General features: G+C 37.9%; 2 protein-coding genes across 3 annotated transcripts in view; one reads left to right on the forward strand and one right to left on the reverse strand.

Moving 5' to 3' along the window:
* LOC136261799 (staphylococcal nuclease domain-containing protein 1-like) overlaps window positions 1-17,443 on the reverse strand; it is a 109,009-nt gene extending 91,566 nt beyond the window's left edge. Inside the window, exons 1-8 of the mRNA XM_066055862.1 lie at window positions 17,315-17,443; window positions 12,014-12,169; window positions 10,564-10,687; window positions 7,891-7,972; window positions 3,972-4,053; window positions 3,779-3,854; window positions 3,080-3,171; window positions 791-908 (exon numbers count right to left, since the gene is read on the reverse strand). Of these exons, the coding sequence (XP_065911934.1) occupies window positions 791-908; window positions 3,080-3,171; window positions 3,779-3,854; window positions 3,972-4,053; window positions 7,891-7,972; window positions 10,564-10,687; window positions 12,014-12,169; window positions 17,315-17,368 (784 nt within the window). The 5' untranslated portion in view covers window positions 17,369-17,443. The remainder of the gene's footprint in view (window positions 1-790; window positions 909-3,079; window positions 3,172-3,778; window positions 3,855-3,971; window positions 4,054-7,890; window positions 7,973-10,563; window positions 10,688-12,013; window positions 12,170-17,314) is intronic.
* Window positions 17,444-17,468: 25 nt separating this feature from the next.
* On the forward strand, window positions 17,469-20,212 carry LOC136261802 (TNF receptor-associated factor 5-like). Of its 2 annotated transcripts, none has more exons than XM_066055866.1 (3): window positions 17,469-17,602; window positions 17,647-17,764; window positions 18,912-20,212. In XM_066055866.1, exon 3 carries the CDS (start codon window positions 18,924-18,926, stop codon window positions 20,061-20,063), a length of 1,140 nt encoding a protein of 379 aa, XP_065911938.1. In that variant the 5' UTR covers window positions 17,469-17,602; window positions 17,647-17,764; window positions 18,912-18,923; the 3' UTR covers window positions 20,064-20,212. The 2 variants fall into 2 exon arrangements, with proteins under 2 accessions (XP_065911938.1, XP_065911937.1); XM_066055865.1 differs by having other exon boundaries at window positions 17,683-17,764.
* The last annotated feature ends 16 nt before the right edge of the window (window positions 20,213-20,228 follow it).

The following is a 20,228-nucleotide window of genomic DNA, read 5'->3' on the forward strand; positions in this document are numbered from 1 at the left end:
CTATAACTCACCACTAACGCTACAGGAAGGCTTTTGCTCGCCAGTTATACTATCTCCTGGGTAGAAGAAATCACCACTCTGTAAGAAGCGCTGATACTGCCACGCTATGAATCAATTCGCACTTCATTCACCGTCAAAAGATCAGGTGCTTATTAGAATGTTTTCGGTATGCATATCCTCTATTAATAGCTGGGGTACACGGCACCATTTCTTTCTTTTGATATGGTATGCGTGGGTTCAGTAGGGACCATAGCACATCAATAAAAAGTACTGAAACAAGCTGGAGTATAGTGCACAATATTAAATCACAGTAAAACAATAAGAAGTGTTATATCCTAGTTGTTTTACTGTGATTTAATATTGTGCACTATACTCCAGCTTGTTTCAGTACTTTTTATTGATGTGCTATGGTCCCTACTCTAGTTGAAAATTCCAATTATTTTGTGTGCTTGTTAAAACTGTAATAGTCATTTTCCTCCAGTCCAAGCAAATTCAAAATCTTAAACTGTGTGACAACTCAGCATTGATCACTACAAATTAACCTTCTACCGAACACAAGCAGCTACTAGTTTTCTCACTGTCACTGTGGCATTCTGGGTCCTAGCTTTATATTGCAACTCTGGATTCATACATTAAACCAGTTAAAGCACCATATATGCTTGTGTACTGCAGAAAATAGAGCACTTGGGTGTGGTCTCAAGCCAAATATAGCACTTGGCCTCACCTTGTGCTATATTTACCACAATATTTTCTATTGCCATGGTGCTTAACTAGTATATAATCTACTGACCTTCCAAAATGATTTTAACATCTCTCTGTAGCAACCGTGACTCAGTGAAAAACCTTGCCATCTCAGCAAACTGTTCAGCTGATTCTTTGCCACTGTCATCTCTTCTAAACATCGGACACTACAGAAAAAAACAACAACATTCACATACTTTTTTAGACTGCTAATAAATTTAGCATGCACACAGCAATGATAGCTAGTAGAACTTTAGTACTTCAAACACAGTCAAAACTATCTCCATACTTATATCAAAAGTACAAAAAAAAAATTTTAAATGGCCTAATATTTCACTCTTAAATAAAGTGGACACCACATTGTTTTATTAACGAAAGCCAAGAGTAACTACTAACAAGAACGGACTATATATCTGCCTATGACTGTGGAAAGTAACTATAACTAGATTAAAAAAAATTGACTGCTCCAAATTCTCTCTAATCAATGCTCGCATGATAAACAGTCTATGTTTTCAAGTTTCTACACAAGATAGAGGGAACCAGTACTGTACTAAACCAAAACATTTACACAGCACACAGAACTACACACACGCACACACGCACACCATTCCATACTCTCAGATGCTATTCCATGTGCCTACAGCTAGTTTTCTAGTTAGTGCTCAGTACATTGTGAACAACAGTATGGTATAGAGTATCACAAATACTTTGCATTTTATGGTGAAGATTTTTATAATGTCTGATCAATGATAAATACATGTCTGGCCATTCCAGAATTTGTTCAGACATTTTGACCAGACATCATAAACTTATGGTTTCAGGCTACAGGGTCAATACCGTACTGTATGATATTTCAAGTGTGTAAACGACAAATCTGCTACTGATGAATGGTTGCCAGGGCCAAGTGGTCCCTTGAGTACCAAGGACCACTGGATCATTGAGCCACCAAGCTACTGAACTTGAGTGAGCTGGGTACATGTGCTATCCTTGTCCAGACAAATGTAAGTGCTGCCATATCAACTATTTCACTATTCTACTGTATGGTAGAGATCATGAAGTTTTGGGCTTTCCTGCCCAAAAACATCACCTAAAAAACAGCCTCACTTTTCTTTCAAGACTGTTTGGCAACATTGGTTAGGTATAACCAAGCCCAAAAATACCTTCACAGTGACCTACAAACCCTTCCTACAAGTTTCTATAATCATTCATTTGACTGAGTTTTCTACTATATAACTGACTGGCTGCCTGACTAACTGATACAATTCGACTATGGCTTTATTTCTTCACTGTTTGCGAGATGTGCCTTTTTGCCAACCGCAGCAGCTATAATGCATGCATCATCAACTTACTCCCTTTGTGTCCCATTTCCTTCTCCACCACTGCATAGGTGTTGATTTTGGTAATGCATTATGGCTTCAGTGGGAGAATTGTCTATGATTTTCGTAGTGACTGGATTGATTTCAGAGGCACTTCTACATTTGCACACCTGGTGGAATATAGCTGAAAACAAAGCATAGTGACCACTTCACTTTTCAGTAATTGTCGCACAATCAATTTATATGCTAAGTCTCATGTAACTGGTGACACATTCTTTTCTTTGATGTGGTATGTACTACAATCAGTTATAAACTATGTTCAAAAAGTTAACAATAAAGTGTGGGAAATTTTACAGTTAAGCAGGGATCATAGAAATAAAAAGCAATGAAACAAGGGAGGTCATCTATATCTGCAGTACTAGTGGACATTTTAATTCCTAATTCCGTCGTATATGACTGAAGTAGAGATTAAATGTCCACTAGCATAGCTGCAGGTGTAGATACTTCATCGCTTTTTTTTTTATTTCTATGATCTATACTCAACTGTAAAAGTTCTAATTTTTCCATACACTTGTTTGTTAACTTTTTTGAACACATTTTATGACTGGTGAACCAGTGCATACTGCATCAATAGAAAGAATGGCGCCAGACACATGTACATAGTAGTATTAAATGTGCACTAGTATAGCTGCAGGTGTCCCTTGTTTCATCACTTTTTGTCCCTAATCAGCCATAAAATTTCTAATTTTCCTTACACTCCCTAGCAGATTCATTTTATAGTAGATCAGTACAGTTTGATATGCTTTGCAATTACACTTCACTAGATATCGCTACTCTAGATTTTTCAATTTAGAGGGACAACAGATTGACTTGCAAACTTTTAACCGGCTGAAGATCATACCACCCTGTTTCACAGCTTGGTTGTTTCAGTGTTGACTCAAGTACATGCCGGTGTGCAAAAGTTTGACACATGCTAACAGCTAAACACACAACCTGCACACAACATAACAAACACTACATACCTTAACACCAGACAACATGAGAGTGACATAGATAAAGTCTGGTAACAAGAAAGCCCTGACAGTACAGCCATCCCTCACATGCTCAATCACAGCTGAAAATATGTTAGCCATAAATGACAACAAAAACACTATATACAAAAGATGTGATAAAATTTCAACCCAAACATAGCACAAGTTTTACACTACACGAGGAGAGAGATTATAGACAATCACAATCCACAACATGCAAAACTTCTACATACAATGTACTTTACTAAGATTTCATAATTTATATCACGAGAGTGTACTATACTACTGCTGTAGAAGGCATATAGTAAAAATGACAAGGCATCGCGGTTTGTGATATATGAGAAGTGTACGAATCAATGACAGTGTGTCGTACAACAGAAACTCAAAGCTCTATTTGTGAATGGTTACCGAGAAACTTCTATACAGTTTTTCTAAACCCATGAAGCCACACCTGTAGTTTGGTAAGAGCTCAAATTAGTTCAGTTGCCAGTGATGTTGTGAGGTACTCGTACAAATCAATTAGGTAGGCAAAGAGAAACAGACAAACCCGGAACTGTTGCACCATAACTTCACAATACGTTATTCTACAAATCTGAGGGATCTACACTCTCCTCAGTATATATTATGAACTCTTGATGTTACATATGTTATACAAATTTACATACAGGTGTAATTAAAAATGCAAATTACCATCTAATTCTTTTCCATGGTTCTTGTCCACAAAATTTCTTAGATTATCGACGTTCCATATGATGTTCCGTACAGCCTTGGGGAAAATATAATTGTTAGAGATGCACCAATATGACTTTACTACTAATCTAATGGCTGGTATATTAAGCCAATAAACAAATAAATGCCAACACACACACACACTAACACTTACATTAGGATTCTTTTCTTTGTTCCATTTTCCCCTTCCAGCAGTTTTTGCTTGTGACTCAAACTCTGACAGACGAGTCATCTCCCTTTATCATGTGAAACAATAAGAGTCAACTCAGCAACACTACAGCATTTGCTACAACTAAATTCCTACTTATTACTACTATTAAAAATACAAAACATGTTTATCCACATCACACAGAGTGAAAATTTCAAACTCTATATTACTGTACTCTAGATACATAATTTCCACGAGATAAACGTGCCAAATAGCTTGAGTGAACATGAAGTTGAGTCCACACTTTACATATAATATGTACAACATTTATATGGGTACAGTAAAACTTTTAAAAGGAAGTATGTGGCCATATCAAGTGGCTTGTGTTAGGTTGTCATTCATCCCAGCACTATGTTGCTCAATCCAGTAAGTCAGCTCACTATGCCAGAGTGAAGCTGGCAATGGAGTAGTTAAAGCTATTTGATATAAAAACTTTTCATATTATCTTAATCTACATCTTTTGTGACTACACATTACAGTATGGCATGACTCTTTTTTTCCCAATGCTCATGGAAGAGTTTAATTCTTGGCATGAGGACTGAAAGCAAAGAGCATTATTTCATGGCCAATAAGTGTGAAAATACAGAGCAATTCTACTGAGGGCCTACAGACAGCAAGTTTACACAGCGATTCATAACCTCAAGGCACCAAAGAAATTGGCAGGCAGGAGTGTACTACTAGTTCTTCACTTTCTGATGAAGGGGTCTTTTCAGATGACAAGGACTCTAATGCTCCATCTGATTGAGCAGGTGTTTCCACAACAAATTGTAAGATGACAGAAGACCATTTTGAATATAGCTTTTCCTAATGCTTGACATGAGCAATGTGATATCCCATGGATGTTGCTTACACCAACTTCAATGATCTGTAGTAATTTATGCACAGTCATTCGTTCAGTAGACATATACAATGGCTGTTTCTTTCTGTCTGAGCACCACTCGTTGAAGTTCCTTTATTCTACATCATTTAGAGTTGCAGATGATAATCAGTGATCCCTTTTTGCTTGTCTTTCATTGACATAATATCATGTTCACTATATATTCAGAAAAAAAACCATAGCCCAAAGGATGGTGACCTAAGGATGGTGACCTAAGGAAGGTCAAAGTCTAGAGGACTTTGATTCATGACCTTTGACAAACACAGGATGGCAATAAGGACTATAGTACTACATTTGGTAAAAATGGGAAGGTCACAGTCTAGAAGATTGGTGATCTTTTGACAAACTCTGGATGGTCACAGTCCCTAGAGCCAATTATAATAAAAAGGAAGGTCATAGTCTGTGCATTATCTTTTGATAAACGACAATGTCAGGTGCAACCAATTTGATGTACATATCTTAAGCTTTGTCTTTAAGCTTTGCAATGGTACACATCTGCACATCATCTGTGCACATCAGTGACTGAGTTTAAAGATCCAGAGTGTGGGAACTCACATAAAGACTCCTCCTGCAACCTGTCCTGCAAGTTGAATGCTGAGAAGCCCAACTGTTGTGGCTCCTTTTCACGCATGCATACATTGCATGTTGCTAGAGGATCAAGTCATCACTGGGTTTGGGATTATCATTTGTTTCTGCATTCTACACAGTTTCAGTATTCACAGGCTTAGCCTTCTCACAGTCCCTAGTGAGATAGCATCTCAAGATAAGGCATAATGCAAATCAATTTTTATTGGTGGATTTCATGGTTTTGCCTAAATGTTTTTTTCAAAATTTATTGCAATAACAACAAGTAGTTATCTGCAAAACTTTTCCCACACATTATGAGCATATCATGAACAAATCATGAAAGTGTTTACTGCAAAAGACTCCTGTAAATTATTGCTCTAGAGCAGCAGTGGAAGCAACATACAATTCCTTAGTTGTGTTTGAAAGCAGACTAGGCTTTGATTCTACAACAAACTATGGACAAAACTTGGTATTAGCTACACATTTACCACTTCTATCCCAGAAGATGTGAAGCTGCCCCTCAGTAGACCAGATCAATATGAGTAGTGTAAAGTGCAGTGAAAAGCTCCACTGGTTGAATCATTTACAGAGAGACTAAGTCAGCTGTGGGAAGAGTGAAAGGTTAGGAGTGAGGAGGGATGGTAGACGGAACTGGTAAGGAGGCAACAGTGTCAGCTTTATAGCAGGCAAGATGGTTTAAATGACAAGAAATCTTGTCACAATAGAACCACAGGAAGTGGCATGAAAGCCACTATATCGCAAATACAATTTATTTTTTAGTGTGAGTAAACTTGTGGAGGACAATGGAAGATGCTAGCTACTATTCTTTCGGCTATTGTTGACAACAATGAAAAAGAAGGTAAAAGTGAAGAGACAGAAATTTGTTGTAGTAAGAAAACCACAGTGAAACCGAAATGATACTAAAGTATTCAGATATGATGCAATGCTATAAGGAAGAGCATTTTGAAATGGCAATACAGCCGTTAGATACTCTCCCCAAAATTATATGTTATGAATTCTTGGTGTGGGTGACAATATCTTGATACATCCAATCTGATGATTGTTCTTACTGTTGGCACTGTACGTCTATTCTTGCTGACACTAAGTGGTTCAAAAGCACCAAAAGATACTTCAGGGTTTTTCTCTAACACTAAACAGTAAGGCCAAAACTAGCCACGTAAATAATTTTTTGGCAAGGAAACACGCAAACCCTTTACTTCCCTTTATTGATCCATAACTTGATGGTGGTTGTTCCTATCAACTTGCAACAAGTTGCATTCTTTCACCATAAATTTTTCTATCAGGCCATATATGACTCACGTGAGCAAACCCACAATCAATTAAAGACGTGGCAAGAATTTTGAAACACAGAGACGTGACTCACTGTTGTTCATCGCTTCATAACAAGTAAGCTGCTGAAGTTACAATATTCATTTATCTTTCTCCAAGTAGCCCAGTGAATAGACTTTTGAACAATGTGTTGTTCTAGGCTATAAGAATTGATTTACCCCCACCTAATGTCGCCATGCATGCCCATATTGTGTAAACACACATTCCGCAAAAGTTATTTGTGGGTTTAAGGGCTAGTAGCAATGTACGCACAACAGACTGTTGTATTAGCTAATATTAGGAGTATTATACAGAATGTGTGTAGCGCATGGCACTTATTTCAACAGCCTAGAAAATTGTGATACCTTTGTCATATAAACATGACTGGTATAACAATAATTACATCACGGTAGCCTGGTACAACAAAATTAGAGCCGAAACTGACCGCTATATTAGAATAAGTGACTGCTCTACTAGAGTACCTCGATCTTTTGCAAACTTGGACACACAGGACAGGAGAGACTTTCAGTTTACACAGCAGACAGAAAACTATTCCTTCTATGCAAAATGGCCTGTCAAGTAAGCCTATTTCTTGTGATGGCACCTACATTATATAAACGACTCTGAAACACATGTGAAGTCTCGCATCTTGCAGCACAGTAGCACTGTGTTGGCAAAGTTGTCAAGCCTAAAAGTGCCTTCAGTGTGACCCAAACTGCTTCCACTAAATGCCACAAACTTTAACTAAATTGCTAATTCCTTCAGACAAGCGCTATATTCAATAATAAGGTTGAGTTTTTTCTGTTAGACATCATTTCAGCCACATACAGTAGGTGCCTTTTGGTTTACTGCAGTACATATAATGCACGTATCATGGACTTGTCTTCACTGACTGTGCAAGGTGTCAATTTGTGGCAGCGCACCAATGACTTCATCTCTTCATGTTGATTATCACATAAAACAAAAACTGTCTGTAACTTTTATACCACTTCTCCAACAGTCAAATAGATTGGTTCTAGGCTAGCTTCACATACAATTAAAGTGTATTATTAAAACACTTGTAGAAAACTAAAACACCACACCACTACTTACTCAGTTTGCTTGATGCTGCCGGTCCTAACTTCAACTAATCCTTCAGACAACATCTGCTCCACGACGTTCACTTGCTCTCCACCTACAAGAAACACTCGGTAAATAAGCATTGCCATGATCTTTGCTATAATGGCATGAGTTACAGACACCATTCAGTGCAGACTGGAAACACTTGTATGTTCTACTAGAGTGTTTTAGTAATGTCCATATAAGTATTATATAGTGCAATTAAAAATCATTCATTTAAAAATGAAGTACGGTTCCAGCAATAAAAAGTAGTGAAACAAGATATGTGAATGATGATAGCTATTACAACATAGGGAAAATCCACCATCTTTTCAATACCCAAAGCAGGGATTTTATACAGCTACCATCATTCACATCTTTTGTTTCACTACTTTTTGTTGCTAGAACCCAACTTTTAATTGCACTAGCTTGTTAACTTTTTGTTATAGCATAGTCATGATATACACATGTGGCTGCTGTGACTGCTTTATTAGAGCGTTTCAATCTCCCTGCTCATCTCACGTGAGCTTTGAGGGGCATAGTTACCATATATTTACTTTCCACAGCAAAACTGTAGTTGATTGCAGCTACATTACTAAGGGGCGTGGTCACTGTGATATGATTGTATAAGGGCATGGAAATGTGTGTTGATCATTTAAGGACAGGTCACTATGTGATCGTTTTATAAGTGCAGCTACAGGTGGGAGTTTGTAAAATGCGCAATATGGAATAACAGAATTGTGGAATAACGGAATAAGCAAAACTTATCTTTTGCAGATTGTACAAATAGTTATATGCTCTATTGTAATTATACTTTATTTACCTTGTAACAGCTCTGCATGGCATGCCACGGCGATGGATAAACAGTAGCTGGGCGAGCATTAAATGGGACAAGCACACAACCAATCACCCTAGAACGATCTACCTTCACTAAACTTACTTACCTACACTCTTGATTCAAACCTGAAGAGTTTTGAAATCCATTTAAAGACAAACACAACCACTGGACTTCCCTACTGAACTCCACTAACTCAATAGTGTGACTCTAATAAATTTGGTTGTATGCACATGAAGGGCAGCTACGTAGTTTGACCTAAGAATAGAACTAGGTCTTAGCGTTTTGTAGCTATATCAACTAAGGAGTATAGATAAGTAAGTTTAGCAAAGGTAGATCCTTCTAGGATGATTGGTTGTGTGCTCGTCCCATTTAATGCTTGCCCAGCTGCTGTTTATCCATCGCCGTGGCGTGCCATGCAGAGCCGTTACAAGGTGTAAAAAAAGTATGATTACTATAGAACATAAAACTATTTGTACAATCTGCAAGGCTTGCTTATTCCATTATTCTCGCAATTCCGTTATTCCGTATTCCACGTTTTACAAACTCCCACTACAGGTATCTAACATACTTCAAATAGTTTTGTGATGTCTATATATATATATATATACTCATCTAGGAAAATTAGCACCTCGGTATGGTTTCCTTGCATGTAGAAGAAGACAACCAGCCCAGCATGATTGAAGATAAAATGAAAGGAGGGTAGAGGCTCATCGGAACCCCAAAAGGCACTTGCTAGGTGCACTAGAACTCTTCCATAAAGGTGCTTTTCATCATGCATCATATGGTGGTTTTAATGGCTGCCTACCTGTCTGCCTTCCAGCCTGCCTCACTGACCATATTTGCAAGGCTAGAGGCTAAGTGATGCATTGTACAGTGGCCATTTTACACCACAGTACTTAACTTACATCTGGCTCATTAAAAACAAGAAAATTTGAATATTAATTTTTTAAAAGTCTGCCTAGGGCGCTGTTCAATATAGGGGGAACCCTACTACCATATTGTTTGATAGTTCACAATTGAATCACTAAAAGTTAGAATCACATTAAAAATTACATATAAGGCCAAAATTTAGGCAACAATACTTTTTTTTGATTAACAATACAAAGTGGTTAATTAAGTTTTTTTCTGTCTTTCAGCAGAACACGTGACCATACACTGTAAATCAAATGGAAGCAATGCTAATTAATTAGTAACATGATGTTCCAACAAATAAATATCATCATAAAATAAAGCAATTGAGTTTTCATTACAACTTCAAGGCTGCCTCAGGGAAAGAAATACCACATTTACTTGGTAAACGCTGCACCTTCAGTAGTAGCCGCACTCAAGTGGTGCAACGATCAATTTTGAAAATAAGGGCTTCAACATTGTTTTCGGAGCATCGAATGGTAGTAAAATTCAAATACTCGCTGCATCGAACTAAGATAATAAACGCTATGGTGTTTAACCAAGTAAATACAGTAATCTCAAGTGCACACAACCTTTGACTGTTTAAATTTAAGTACCATACTGTAGCGCAGCCGTGAGTGCAGAGCACATGCATTGACACAAAACAGGTCTGTCAGTTAGGAATATACACTGTAGGTAACGTCTGGTGTATCGCTTGCTTCTCTGAAGCACCACAAGTTTTATTAGTAAAGCATTTAGTGAAGAAACCAAAAATATATGTAATTCCAGAAAACAGGCTATTGTGCAAAGCAAGGAAAGATTTTATACAACCAAATTATGATGTACATTGGGACTGATTTCTGTGCAAAAATACGGCCACCATTTTGTAACAACTTTAATTTTCTGCCACACAAGAAACACACTAATATGTAGCACCTGACCTTTGTTTACCCACAGTGATCCATATTCTCGGCCTGTCTTCTCTGCCTTATGATCAACTGCAAATGTCACCTCTTTTCCAACCACCATTTTCCTGAGGAATTCGCGGCTCTCCCAAGCATAAGGCTACACCAAATGAAAGAACATATTCCCACTACAAACTCAACCATATATGCACAGCTGTTTCTGTGGAAGAAATTTCTCAAATCAGGAAACAGTAAAGAAAAGGAAAATACTATTAATAAGCAGTAGAGGTCTAATGGTAAAGCACATTCATAAGTGATACTTAAAAAAGCCACTTCAGAAGCCATCTCACTGTATATTATACAAGTACACAAATTTTTTTGGAATTTTCAACTAGAGTAGGGAGTCTAGGGACCATAGCACATTGATAAAAAGTACTGAATCAAGCTGGAATAGTGCACGATATTAAATCACAGTAAAACAATAAGAAGTGTTATATCCCTACTGTGCATTTCAATTATGGTATCTTGAGCACAGTAGGGATATAACACTTCTTATTGTTTTACTGTGATTTAATATCATGCACTACTCCAGCTTGTTTCAGTTCTTTTTATTGATGTGCTATGGTCCCTACTCTAGTTGAAAATTCCAATTTTTTTGTGTACTTGTTTGTTAACTTTTTTTGTAACATAAAATTATTATGACTGGTGAACCCAAAAGAAAGAAATGGTGCCACACGCCCCAGCGACCAACTATCATCTGAAAAATGAAGTGTCCATTACACTTCATCGTCAGCTATGTTCAACCCGTAACACAGCATTACAAATGAAGAACTGTTCGAAAAGCACCTCTGCAATCAAAGTAGCCACTGTGAAAATACGGATGATATCTGTTACAAAGGGAAGCCATCACACGCTACCACCAAATCGACACTTTTCGCTGCCAACAAAGATGAATGGGACACAAAGGAGGACACTGGTAAGTCCATGAATAATGCATTGTATGTACTGCAGTATGCCAAAAGGCACGTGTCCTGCTGAAGGGACATCAAACAGTGAAAAAGTCAAGCCCATAGCCTTAACCGTTATCAAGTTATGTTTGTCTGAAGGCATCAGTCAGTAGAAATTCCATTTGATTTTTTTTTAAATTCCGTAGCAACTAGTTGAAAGCATTTCGGGTCGATTCAAAAGCTTGTTTGGGCTTAGTTTTACCTAACCAATACTGCCTCATCATCGTCTGGGAAAATTGAGGCTGGTTTTTGGGTGATGTTTTTCATGGGCCACGCCCAAACCTTTGTGGTTCCTACTATACAGTACTATCACACTGTATGATACTATACTTATAAATTTTAGGACTGTTTTGTGGACTTTACTAAATCCATAAAATAATTATTTCCCCCTCTACAAACTCTTGCATAGCAAATTCTTTTTTGTGTGTGTACTTTCCTCGTTCCTTCTTCTGTTTCTTCTTCTCATTAGTAAACCTCACCTCATCTTTAGTTTCACCAGAAGTAGATGCATCAGCACTTAGGTTCGGACGTCGAGCAAGCCGTGGTGCAATGACATTAGACATTGCCAGTATCTTCTCTTGAGGGGGACCACTTCTTGGCTGGTTACGAATCACCACGGCATCTCCAGAGAGTACCTGGAGAAATAGAATTATGTACATGACTCAGAGGATATTACTATACAGTATATTGTATATATCAACTATTGCACACAAATATAGGTAGGCATATCATGCAAAGATAACTACCATAATATACGACTTATCAGTCAGTTACACTAGGTGATATAGTAATGAGCACTAGAAGTACAACACAACATAGTCCACACATAACACTGCAAGTGTAAATATCAAGCAATTTAGTACAATGAATGATGTCTTGTACATATGTTTCATTTGATTCTCACATTTACATGTAAGATTTTTGATAAACACTGTCTATACAGTGTAGTGGCCAACTCTACAGTAACTACACTACCTCATTAGTTACTCCAGTGAAGGTCACCTATTTGTAGCAGTCAGCTCCTATACATAACATGGCCACCTCATTATGAGATTGGTTCCACAGGTGGTAGCCTGTATAAACAGGAGAGTACACAAAGGGGGTTGTGTGTACAGATAGATCAGTATCACAAGTGTATCGGTCTTCTTATTCTACAAAACAAATAACCAGTAGATAAGAAAGCCAAACTAAAAGCATAAAGTTAAAAATTGGAAACTAATAAGTAATGAGCACTTGGAACACTCAAAAAAGAAAATAGTAACTCCTACAGGTATGTTCTTAGTTGGATCCCTTACAAAAAAAAGTAGTCCTAGTACAGGCATGGAATTGTCGTTTCTGTATGTTAGCCGGCCTGTAACCTGCTATATTATGTGCCAGAAGCTTATGAGCCGCCAAAGGTGGTGAAGGAACATGAAACTTACACTGCCTGCCAAGTGCTATCACAATCCAAATCAGTCGCCGATTAGTTTCCATATAAGGAAAGTAAAATCTCGTTATTTGAAGCCGTATACGAAATTGCGCATGACCAGTGACACATGACGATGGTAAAGTTGGCTGAGTCTTCCTCGAGGTCTTTCTCTTCTTCAATGGTGGTGAACTCGTCTCTACTTCATGTGACTGGAGCGCCATATGCATGTGGCGTAAAGCAAACACGGTGACGTAATTTGGATTGTCATGGAACTCACTCCTTCGCCGCCTTTGGCGGCTCATAAGCTCCTGTATACACTGTGTTACATTTTACACATGTCTGTATTATGAACTGGTAACAAGCCCGTCAAATATTCAAATCCTGTAGCAGGTCCAGTAGTGACTAAACAATACAGTAAAAAGTAGCAATAGTGGTCACCATAGCAACAAAGTACATGCATGTGCCAGGCCTGTACAAAACTGTTTTGCAGGATATACTGGCCCAAAGGTCTGTTAATTAAAATTACATGCTTTTCATCTTCGTAGAACAAGACACACGAGTATTTACAATGAGGTGGAAATAGAATTTGCCATCATCATTCCTTGTTGAAATGGCCTTCTTCTTATAGGGAAAGCACTATACCTTGATGAATTTGCCAGCTCATGGTGAACAGATTGAGCCATGTCCTATCTTCATAGCTTGTTTCAGTCATGAGTTATGATCAATTACTTAAGCACCTGTAATTTATTCGCCATATTGTTGTTGTACAAATCAAAATCCTTGCTATTCCGAATGTCTAACACTATAACTCCCAGACTATTCATCATAAAGACTGAATCTTCTCTTTTGTTACTGTACATAACAGAGATGCAATAACATGAAATTCAAGGAATGTGAGAAAACGACCAGTTTATATTCATCGAGTCACATGCACGTAACATTAACAGGCTTGCAGAAGGTTGTTAATGTGGGATAACTTTTATAAGGGGTGTTGTGTGTGTGTGTGTACATTGCACCCGTTACCAAATGTGTGCGTAGCGAGTGTATTTGTAATATGTACCTACATGTGTAACGTATGCATGTTGTAGTGAGTGTATGAGTGTATGTACACTCGTGTATGTCTGTGCTCCAGTAAAGAATGTAATTTTTTAAAACTTGCGATAATCCACATTTCATTATAGAGTCAGACAGACTATAAAAATTGGCGTCCGTGTATCTGTTTCCTTAAGACAGGTACAACCCCAGCTCAAGTTGATATGGCTGCACTTCCTTCCTCCTGATAGAAGGGACAAACCACAATGGGCAACCATTCAGTGACCACGCATAGAAAACAGCTTATCTCATTGGTGATGAGGTTTGAATGAGTGTTATGTCACATAATACCTTCCACGAACAACTGTACAAGCACTCAAATCTATTACAACATTCATACAAATGAGTATACTTACAAGGTCAAGAGAGATAAATTATACAGCATGAGGTGAAGCCAAATAAACAGCGTCTTTTCCGAAGCACGCGTCTTGTGGACACTAATTCCTCTAGGTTGCAGTCATCGGATTGCCAGTGATTGTCTGTACCATCTATTTTTAGTTGTGGAAAAACAGCTAATTGCTTGGTTAGATTTTACAAATTTTCATACAAACCAAAATGGCTTATTTCCATACAACAAACAATGCTACTTTATGGCACTCCTTTGCCAGCTAATATCTTCCCACACAAAACATTTCATATTGTAATAGTTGAGACTACAGTACAAAAATCAAATGCAACTACTAAAATCCTTGTCTTAAACAAGCATTTCTGTCTCTATAGAGTTCACTTGTCAGGACCCATCAACCCAATGACCAGCAGTATTGTTCCACTAATCATCATTCAACTAATCATTATCAAGGAGGAATCATATACACTGTGTAGAAAGTGTGTCGAACTGAAATTGATCAAGCATTTCTATTTTGTTTTTTGTGAGGTACTGTACAATAAAACATTGAATAAACTGACGTGTACCAAGAAATATAAGGTCCTTGATGGGGTAACTGGCTGGCTTACAAACTGACCCACTATAGCCAGTAGTTCTCATCCTCTTCCTCCAGTAAGATCCCATACATTATAATAACACTCTCATTGGGCAACCAATTTCAACGTTTAGACAACCACAAATGTTTACTGGGAAATCATTGATAACCTACAAAGAATGTCTAGTCCTCCTACTGTCTAATTGATATTCCTAGTATTGTTATCTGCTGGGCATACACATTGTTGGATATAATATTGTAATACAATACACTGTGATGTGGAATTGTATCCTATCATAGAAGACAACTCTTTTTGTGCTGGAGAGTTTAACTTATTGTTTGTACCTTCTGAGACTTTATTTAGTCTGTGTTGGAGAGAGTGGAGGGCTTCTGTCAGGGTTAGCAATGTTCAGGTTGTCCTGTCGTGCATTTCAAAAACCAAAAATTTATGGCCTTTTTAAACAGGTGGCTGCTAAGGAAAGTTAGATAGTATGATAACTCAAATATCACAACACATCTACCACCTCTCTAAACTGGTTAACATAAATTCCCAAGTGAAAAGTTTATATAGAAGCTAGTAGCCACTTGCTTAATAAGGTTAAGAATTTTTGGCCCAAAAGTGACCAGCTTAGCCATTATACATGTACAGGTGACTTGGAAACATTTTAAAACTAAAACATGTGAAGGATCATAAGAAGCGACCTTGGATAAGAGCCACAGCTTGTATTTGAATACGCTGATACAAGTGCTCATTCGAACCAAAAAAGGAAATAGCATTGTTGAGAGATAACAGTATTGAAAGATGTTTAAGTCATTCAAAAATCCACTGCAGGATTACTATAATACAAGCACATAGTAGCTCCCCTCGGATAGTATGCTGTGACTATTACCTGGTAACATACAGCAAACTTGACTACGAGTAAATACACAAACTGCTTATCTGTATACTGTTGATATCATATATAATTGTCGGTCTCTTCTAAGGACCTGGGCAGAGAATTGCCACAAGAAATAAACTCCAAGACCGTAATTTGAGACATCATGTAGCATAAAGCATTCAAAGAACTTATTAACAATATATCATCTAACAACCCATTCACAGCTAAATTTTCTAGCACACCACACTGAACCGTACTGCCCAGCTGTATAACACTAGCTGTACACTAAACTACACAGTAACCACGCCTCAGAAAATAATTGCTATAGACCCGACAAACTTACATAACAAAAGCTGCAAAACAAATATATAACACAACAAAATTAGCATACAAACAGTCAGATACAAACAAAACAGTTAAAAATCACTTTATAGTCTATTGTGCAGTCCTACATTGTCTGCTTACTGAGCAATGCTTTCTCTGGCTGACGCTTTAATAGTACAACAACCTTCTTGTGCGTGTGTATATATGCACACATGCATGCACATTGCGCCACATTAAAAAAAGCAACAACACCTGATTGTGTAGCTCATCAGAAACAAATAAGAGTATTCAAAAACACTAGCATCAACTCGAAGAAACACCTATTCTCACAAGAAAAGTTGTACAACAAACCCGAACCTCTATGGGCACGTGCATTTCAATGAAGGTACATTGTGTTAAGAAATGCATAACACCAGCAGAACCATATCAAAATTTTATTTGCTGCATTGTAACTGCACCATAAATTGCTTTTAGAACTATTGCATCACTAGCTACATACAGCAGACATTCCTCTAAAACAGACATTTATATTTTTATTCAAATAGAAAGTAGAAGAGCAAAGATTAGGAAAGAAGAGAATCAATCTTTGGACTTAAAACTATTTATCATAAAGGCAACACTGTCAAGGATCACGTACTGCCTGCAACAATCCTTTGCTTCTGCAAAACAAATTACGTAAAGTAGAAGAGTTATAGCTTCATTGTGCTAATGGTCAGCATTAAACAAATTTTCCTCAGCACACTTTTACTAAGATTTCCTAGGAACATAAAAACTTGTGACAACTTTTTGACGCAAAATGATTTTTTTCACTTATCAGCCAAGATCATTTACATGCAGGGAGTAAATGGACTTGGTCTAAAGACAGTCTACTAATTAACTCACAAATTAACGTCACCATATGTGGTGATATCCGTAAATAAACGATAATGTCCTAAAGGTGGTGAAACAAGCAACGTTGGTGCAAACCTTCCCGATTAATCTTATACCACGACGCGTACTTACAGCACACAGGCCTGGGTGTAGCTGTTTTACTGGTAGTTTCAATGTTTCTTAGTATGAAACAAAACAACAAGCACACCACGTGCAAACTTCAAACACTGAACTCGCTGACAACAAACAGCAGAAACAGGACATGACGACTAGGAAATACCCACTCACCTGTTTGACAATTCCTGATCTCACTTGTACAGTAGCTTGTTGACCTCCAGACATTTCGCTGTAGAAAATTCGCTTTGTGTAAATTTCAATCCTTTGGTTTGCTGACCGAAAACAATTAGAATACGTATATGGTTGATGACCTCACACAAAAGTAAGGGCGCACGCCACAATTACTTCGCTTCCCCCATCATACAACATATGCGCCATGGTCGCGTTTCCGTCATTTACGCCCATTCTGCATTGATGAATTCGAGGAAAGACAGATGTGAAAAGCGTTGCATCTAACTGGTACGTGCATTCTAGTGTTATTCGTATTTGATGTGTACTTTCAGTGCGGGCCTCGTTTCAGTGTGTCGATTGTTCTTTAGACTTGTTTGCTGGCGTACTGAACTCTCGACTCCTACACGAACTACTACTACTACTACTGCTCAAAACCATTCATCTACTAAGGTATGAAGTGGCCGTACAGCACATTAGCTGAATGGCAAGGGTAATACGAAGCTGTGGTCAGTCAGGCTCTCTACCACAGCACTTTAATATGTTAATCATAGGGGATAGTATATGTGTTAATTAGCCTATGCTACAGATATTCACAATGACAATGCTGTTCTTGTATGAGATTACATGGCACATTTTAGACTGGTTTTCTTGTCTTTTTATGTGCAAGAGGCTCCTCATTTCTGTTTCCTTATGAATGTTAATTCACACTCTGTTGAAGGAAACAATTTTTATGTTGTTGCCATTGGCAGTGGTCCATGGTAGCTACCTGTGTAATGTTTTAATTGTTCTACCAAGAAGTCTCTAATGCATTTACCCACTGTGTTTTTGTACATTATTGACTGCTATGGGTTTTTAGTATGACATGATAAATCTAATCATTGTTATATGAGATTTGGGGCTTAATAGCAGAGCCGTACAAATGTTCCCGCTAAGTCTTGTATGTCTATATTCTGCAAAATCGTGATAACTGGGAGTGTTCCATTACATAAAATGTATTGTGGTGGTCATACGTTAATTTCATGACCAAATGGAATAGAGTACTGCTTGGTATGACAATATTGTGTGAAGAGACACTAATGCTGGGCTTGGTTTGTACATGTGTACGTCCTACAATTGGTCATGTTTTGATTGCAAAAAGTAAATATTGTACATGTGGTATGGCGTAAATGTCCCACATCACTTCTTAAGCACTAGAGCTAAGAGTCCTAGTGGAATTTATGGACACTTGGTAATACTTTCTGTTGTTTTAGTATTTCCTTGAAATTGTATAGTAATTAAGCATTTTTGTGTATTCATAATTCTGGTGGTCTGTGTATGTTACAATATCAAGGTTATTCATTAGTTATTTCCTTGCTATGACATGTAGCATTGTAATCTTAGAATGTAGTATGATTATTGTGGAACACTTTGATCAAGACCCAGGAACTTTGATCCATTGTTTTGCTATGATGTAGAGATTTGACCTACACTGGAACCAAAATCTTTCTTATAGTCATTAGATTTTTCCTGGCACATACTGTACATGCATTGGCATATCAGTAGTAGTTTCTTTTGTACAGTAATTTTTAAACACACCTGTGTAATGCCATCATTACAGGCACTCGGCAAGATGTCAGCATCATTTCTAGCAGGATACAACCCTGAGGTGTTTGTAGATCAGTCAGCCATCACAGATTACATCTGTGCCATCTGCCACATGGTGGTTCGTAAGCCTCATCTTACTAGTTGCTGTGGTAATCTCTTCTGTGAAAGTTGCATTGACGAGGTCAAGAAAACAAATGGTCCGTGCCCAATGTGTACTGATCCCAAACTGACCACATTCTTCAACAAGAGGGTTGCTCGGATTCTACAGATTTTCCGTGTCACCTGCATCAACTCCAGGGATGGTTGCCAGTGGTCTGGTGAGCTGCGACATCTAGAAGAGCATCTCCAGAGCTGCAAAGAGATGACTGTTCCCTGTGAATACAGCGAGTATGGCTGTGATAAGGTTATCAAGAATAAAGAAATGGAAAGCCATCTCAAAATGTCGTGTTCGAAGCACCTACAGATGGTCTGTCATGCTCATGAAGCACTCAAAGAAAAGCACAAAACAATGGAAGAAGAAAAGAAACAGCTGGTTAAGAGCAAGAGTGAGAAGGAGCAAGAGTGTATCAACACATCTGGAGAACTGGAAAGGGTAAAAACTGAGCTACACTTTGTAAGGGAAACTGAGAACACATGGGAAAAGCAGCTCAATGCAGAGGGTGAAAAAATATTTTCCAACTACAAGTCAGTGACACCTGTTGTTATCAAGATGGCTAACTATGCTCAGAACAAGCAGAGAAGTGTGCAGTGGTTTAGCTGTTCATTTTACACTAGTGAAGAAGGGTACAAATGGTGTATGCGTGTTGACTGCAATGGCTACGACAAGGGCAAAGGGACGCATGTGTCCGTATACTTCTATTTAAAACGTGGTGAATATGATGACAAGCTGCAATGGCCATTTCGTGGCAGATTTGTTATTCAACTTCAGAATCAACTACGCAATGCAGGTCACTGGGAGGACATTCTAACTTTTAGTAGTAGTGTTCCGGAGGTGTATCGCTCCAGAGTTACCAGCTCGGAACGAAGTGATCGTGGATGGGGAAAACACATGTACATCCCACATGGCTTTCTAGCGTTCAATCCACACACCCGTTCACAGTATCTAAGAGAGAACACACTCTATTTTAAGATCTTTACGGCAGTCAACTTGAGTGCCTCTTCATGAACACAATTGTACGTACTACTGCTATGTAATGTGTATTTGATTTTGGTGTTGTAAAATTTTTAATAGAATTACAGTGTACATTTTAGATAGAATTACACAGTGTACATTTTTAGAACCTTTCATACTGTGATGATACCACATTGTGAAAACTGTTGAGAGGGGAAC

Source organism: Dysidea avara, chromosome 7, assembly GCF_963678975.1.
Source record: "Dysidea avara chromosome 7, odDysAvar1.4, whole genome shotgun sequence".
Taxonomy (NCBI): domain Eukaryota; kingdom Metazoa; phylum Porifera; class Demospongiae; order Dictyoceratida; family Dysideidae; genus Dysidea; species Dysidea avara.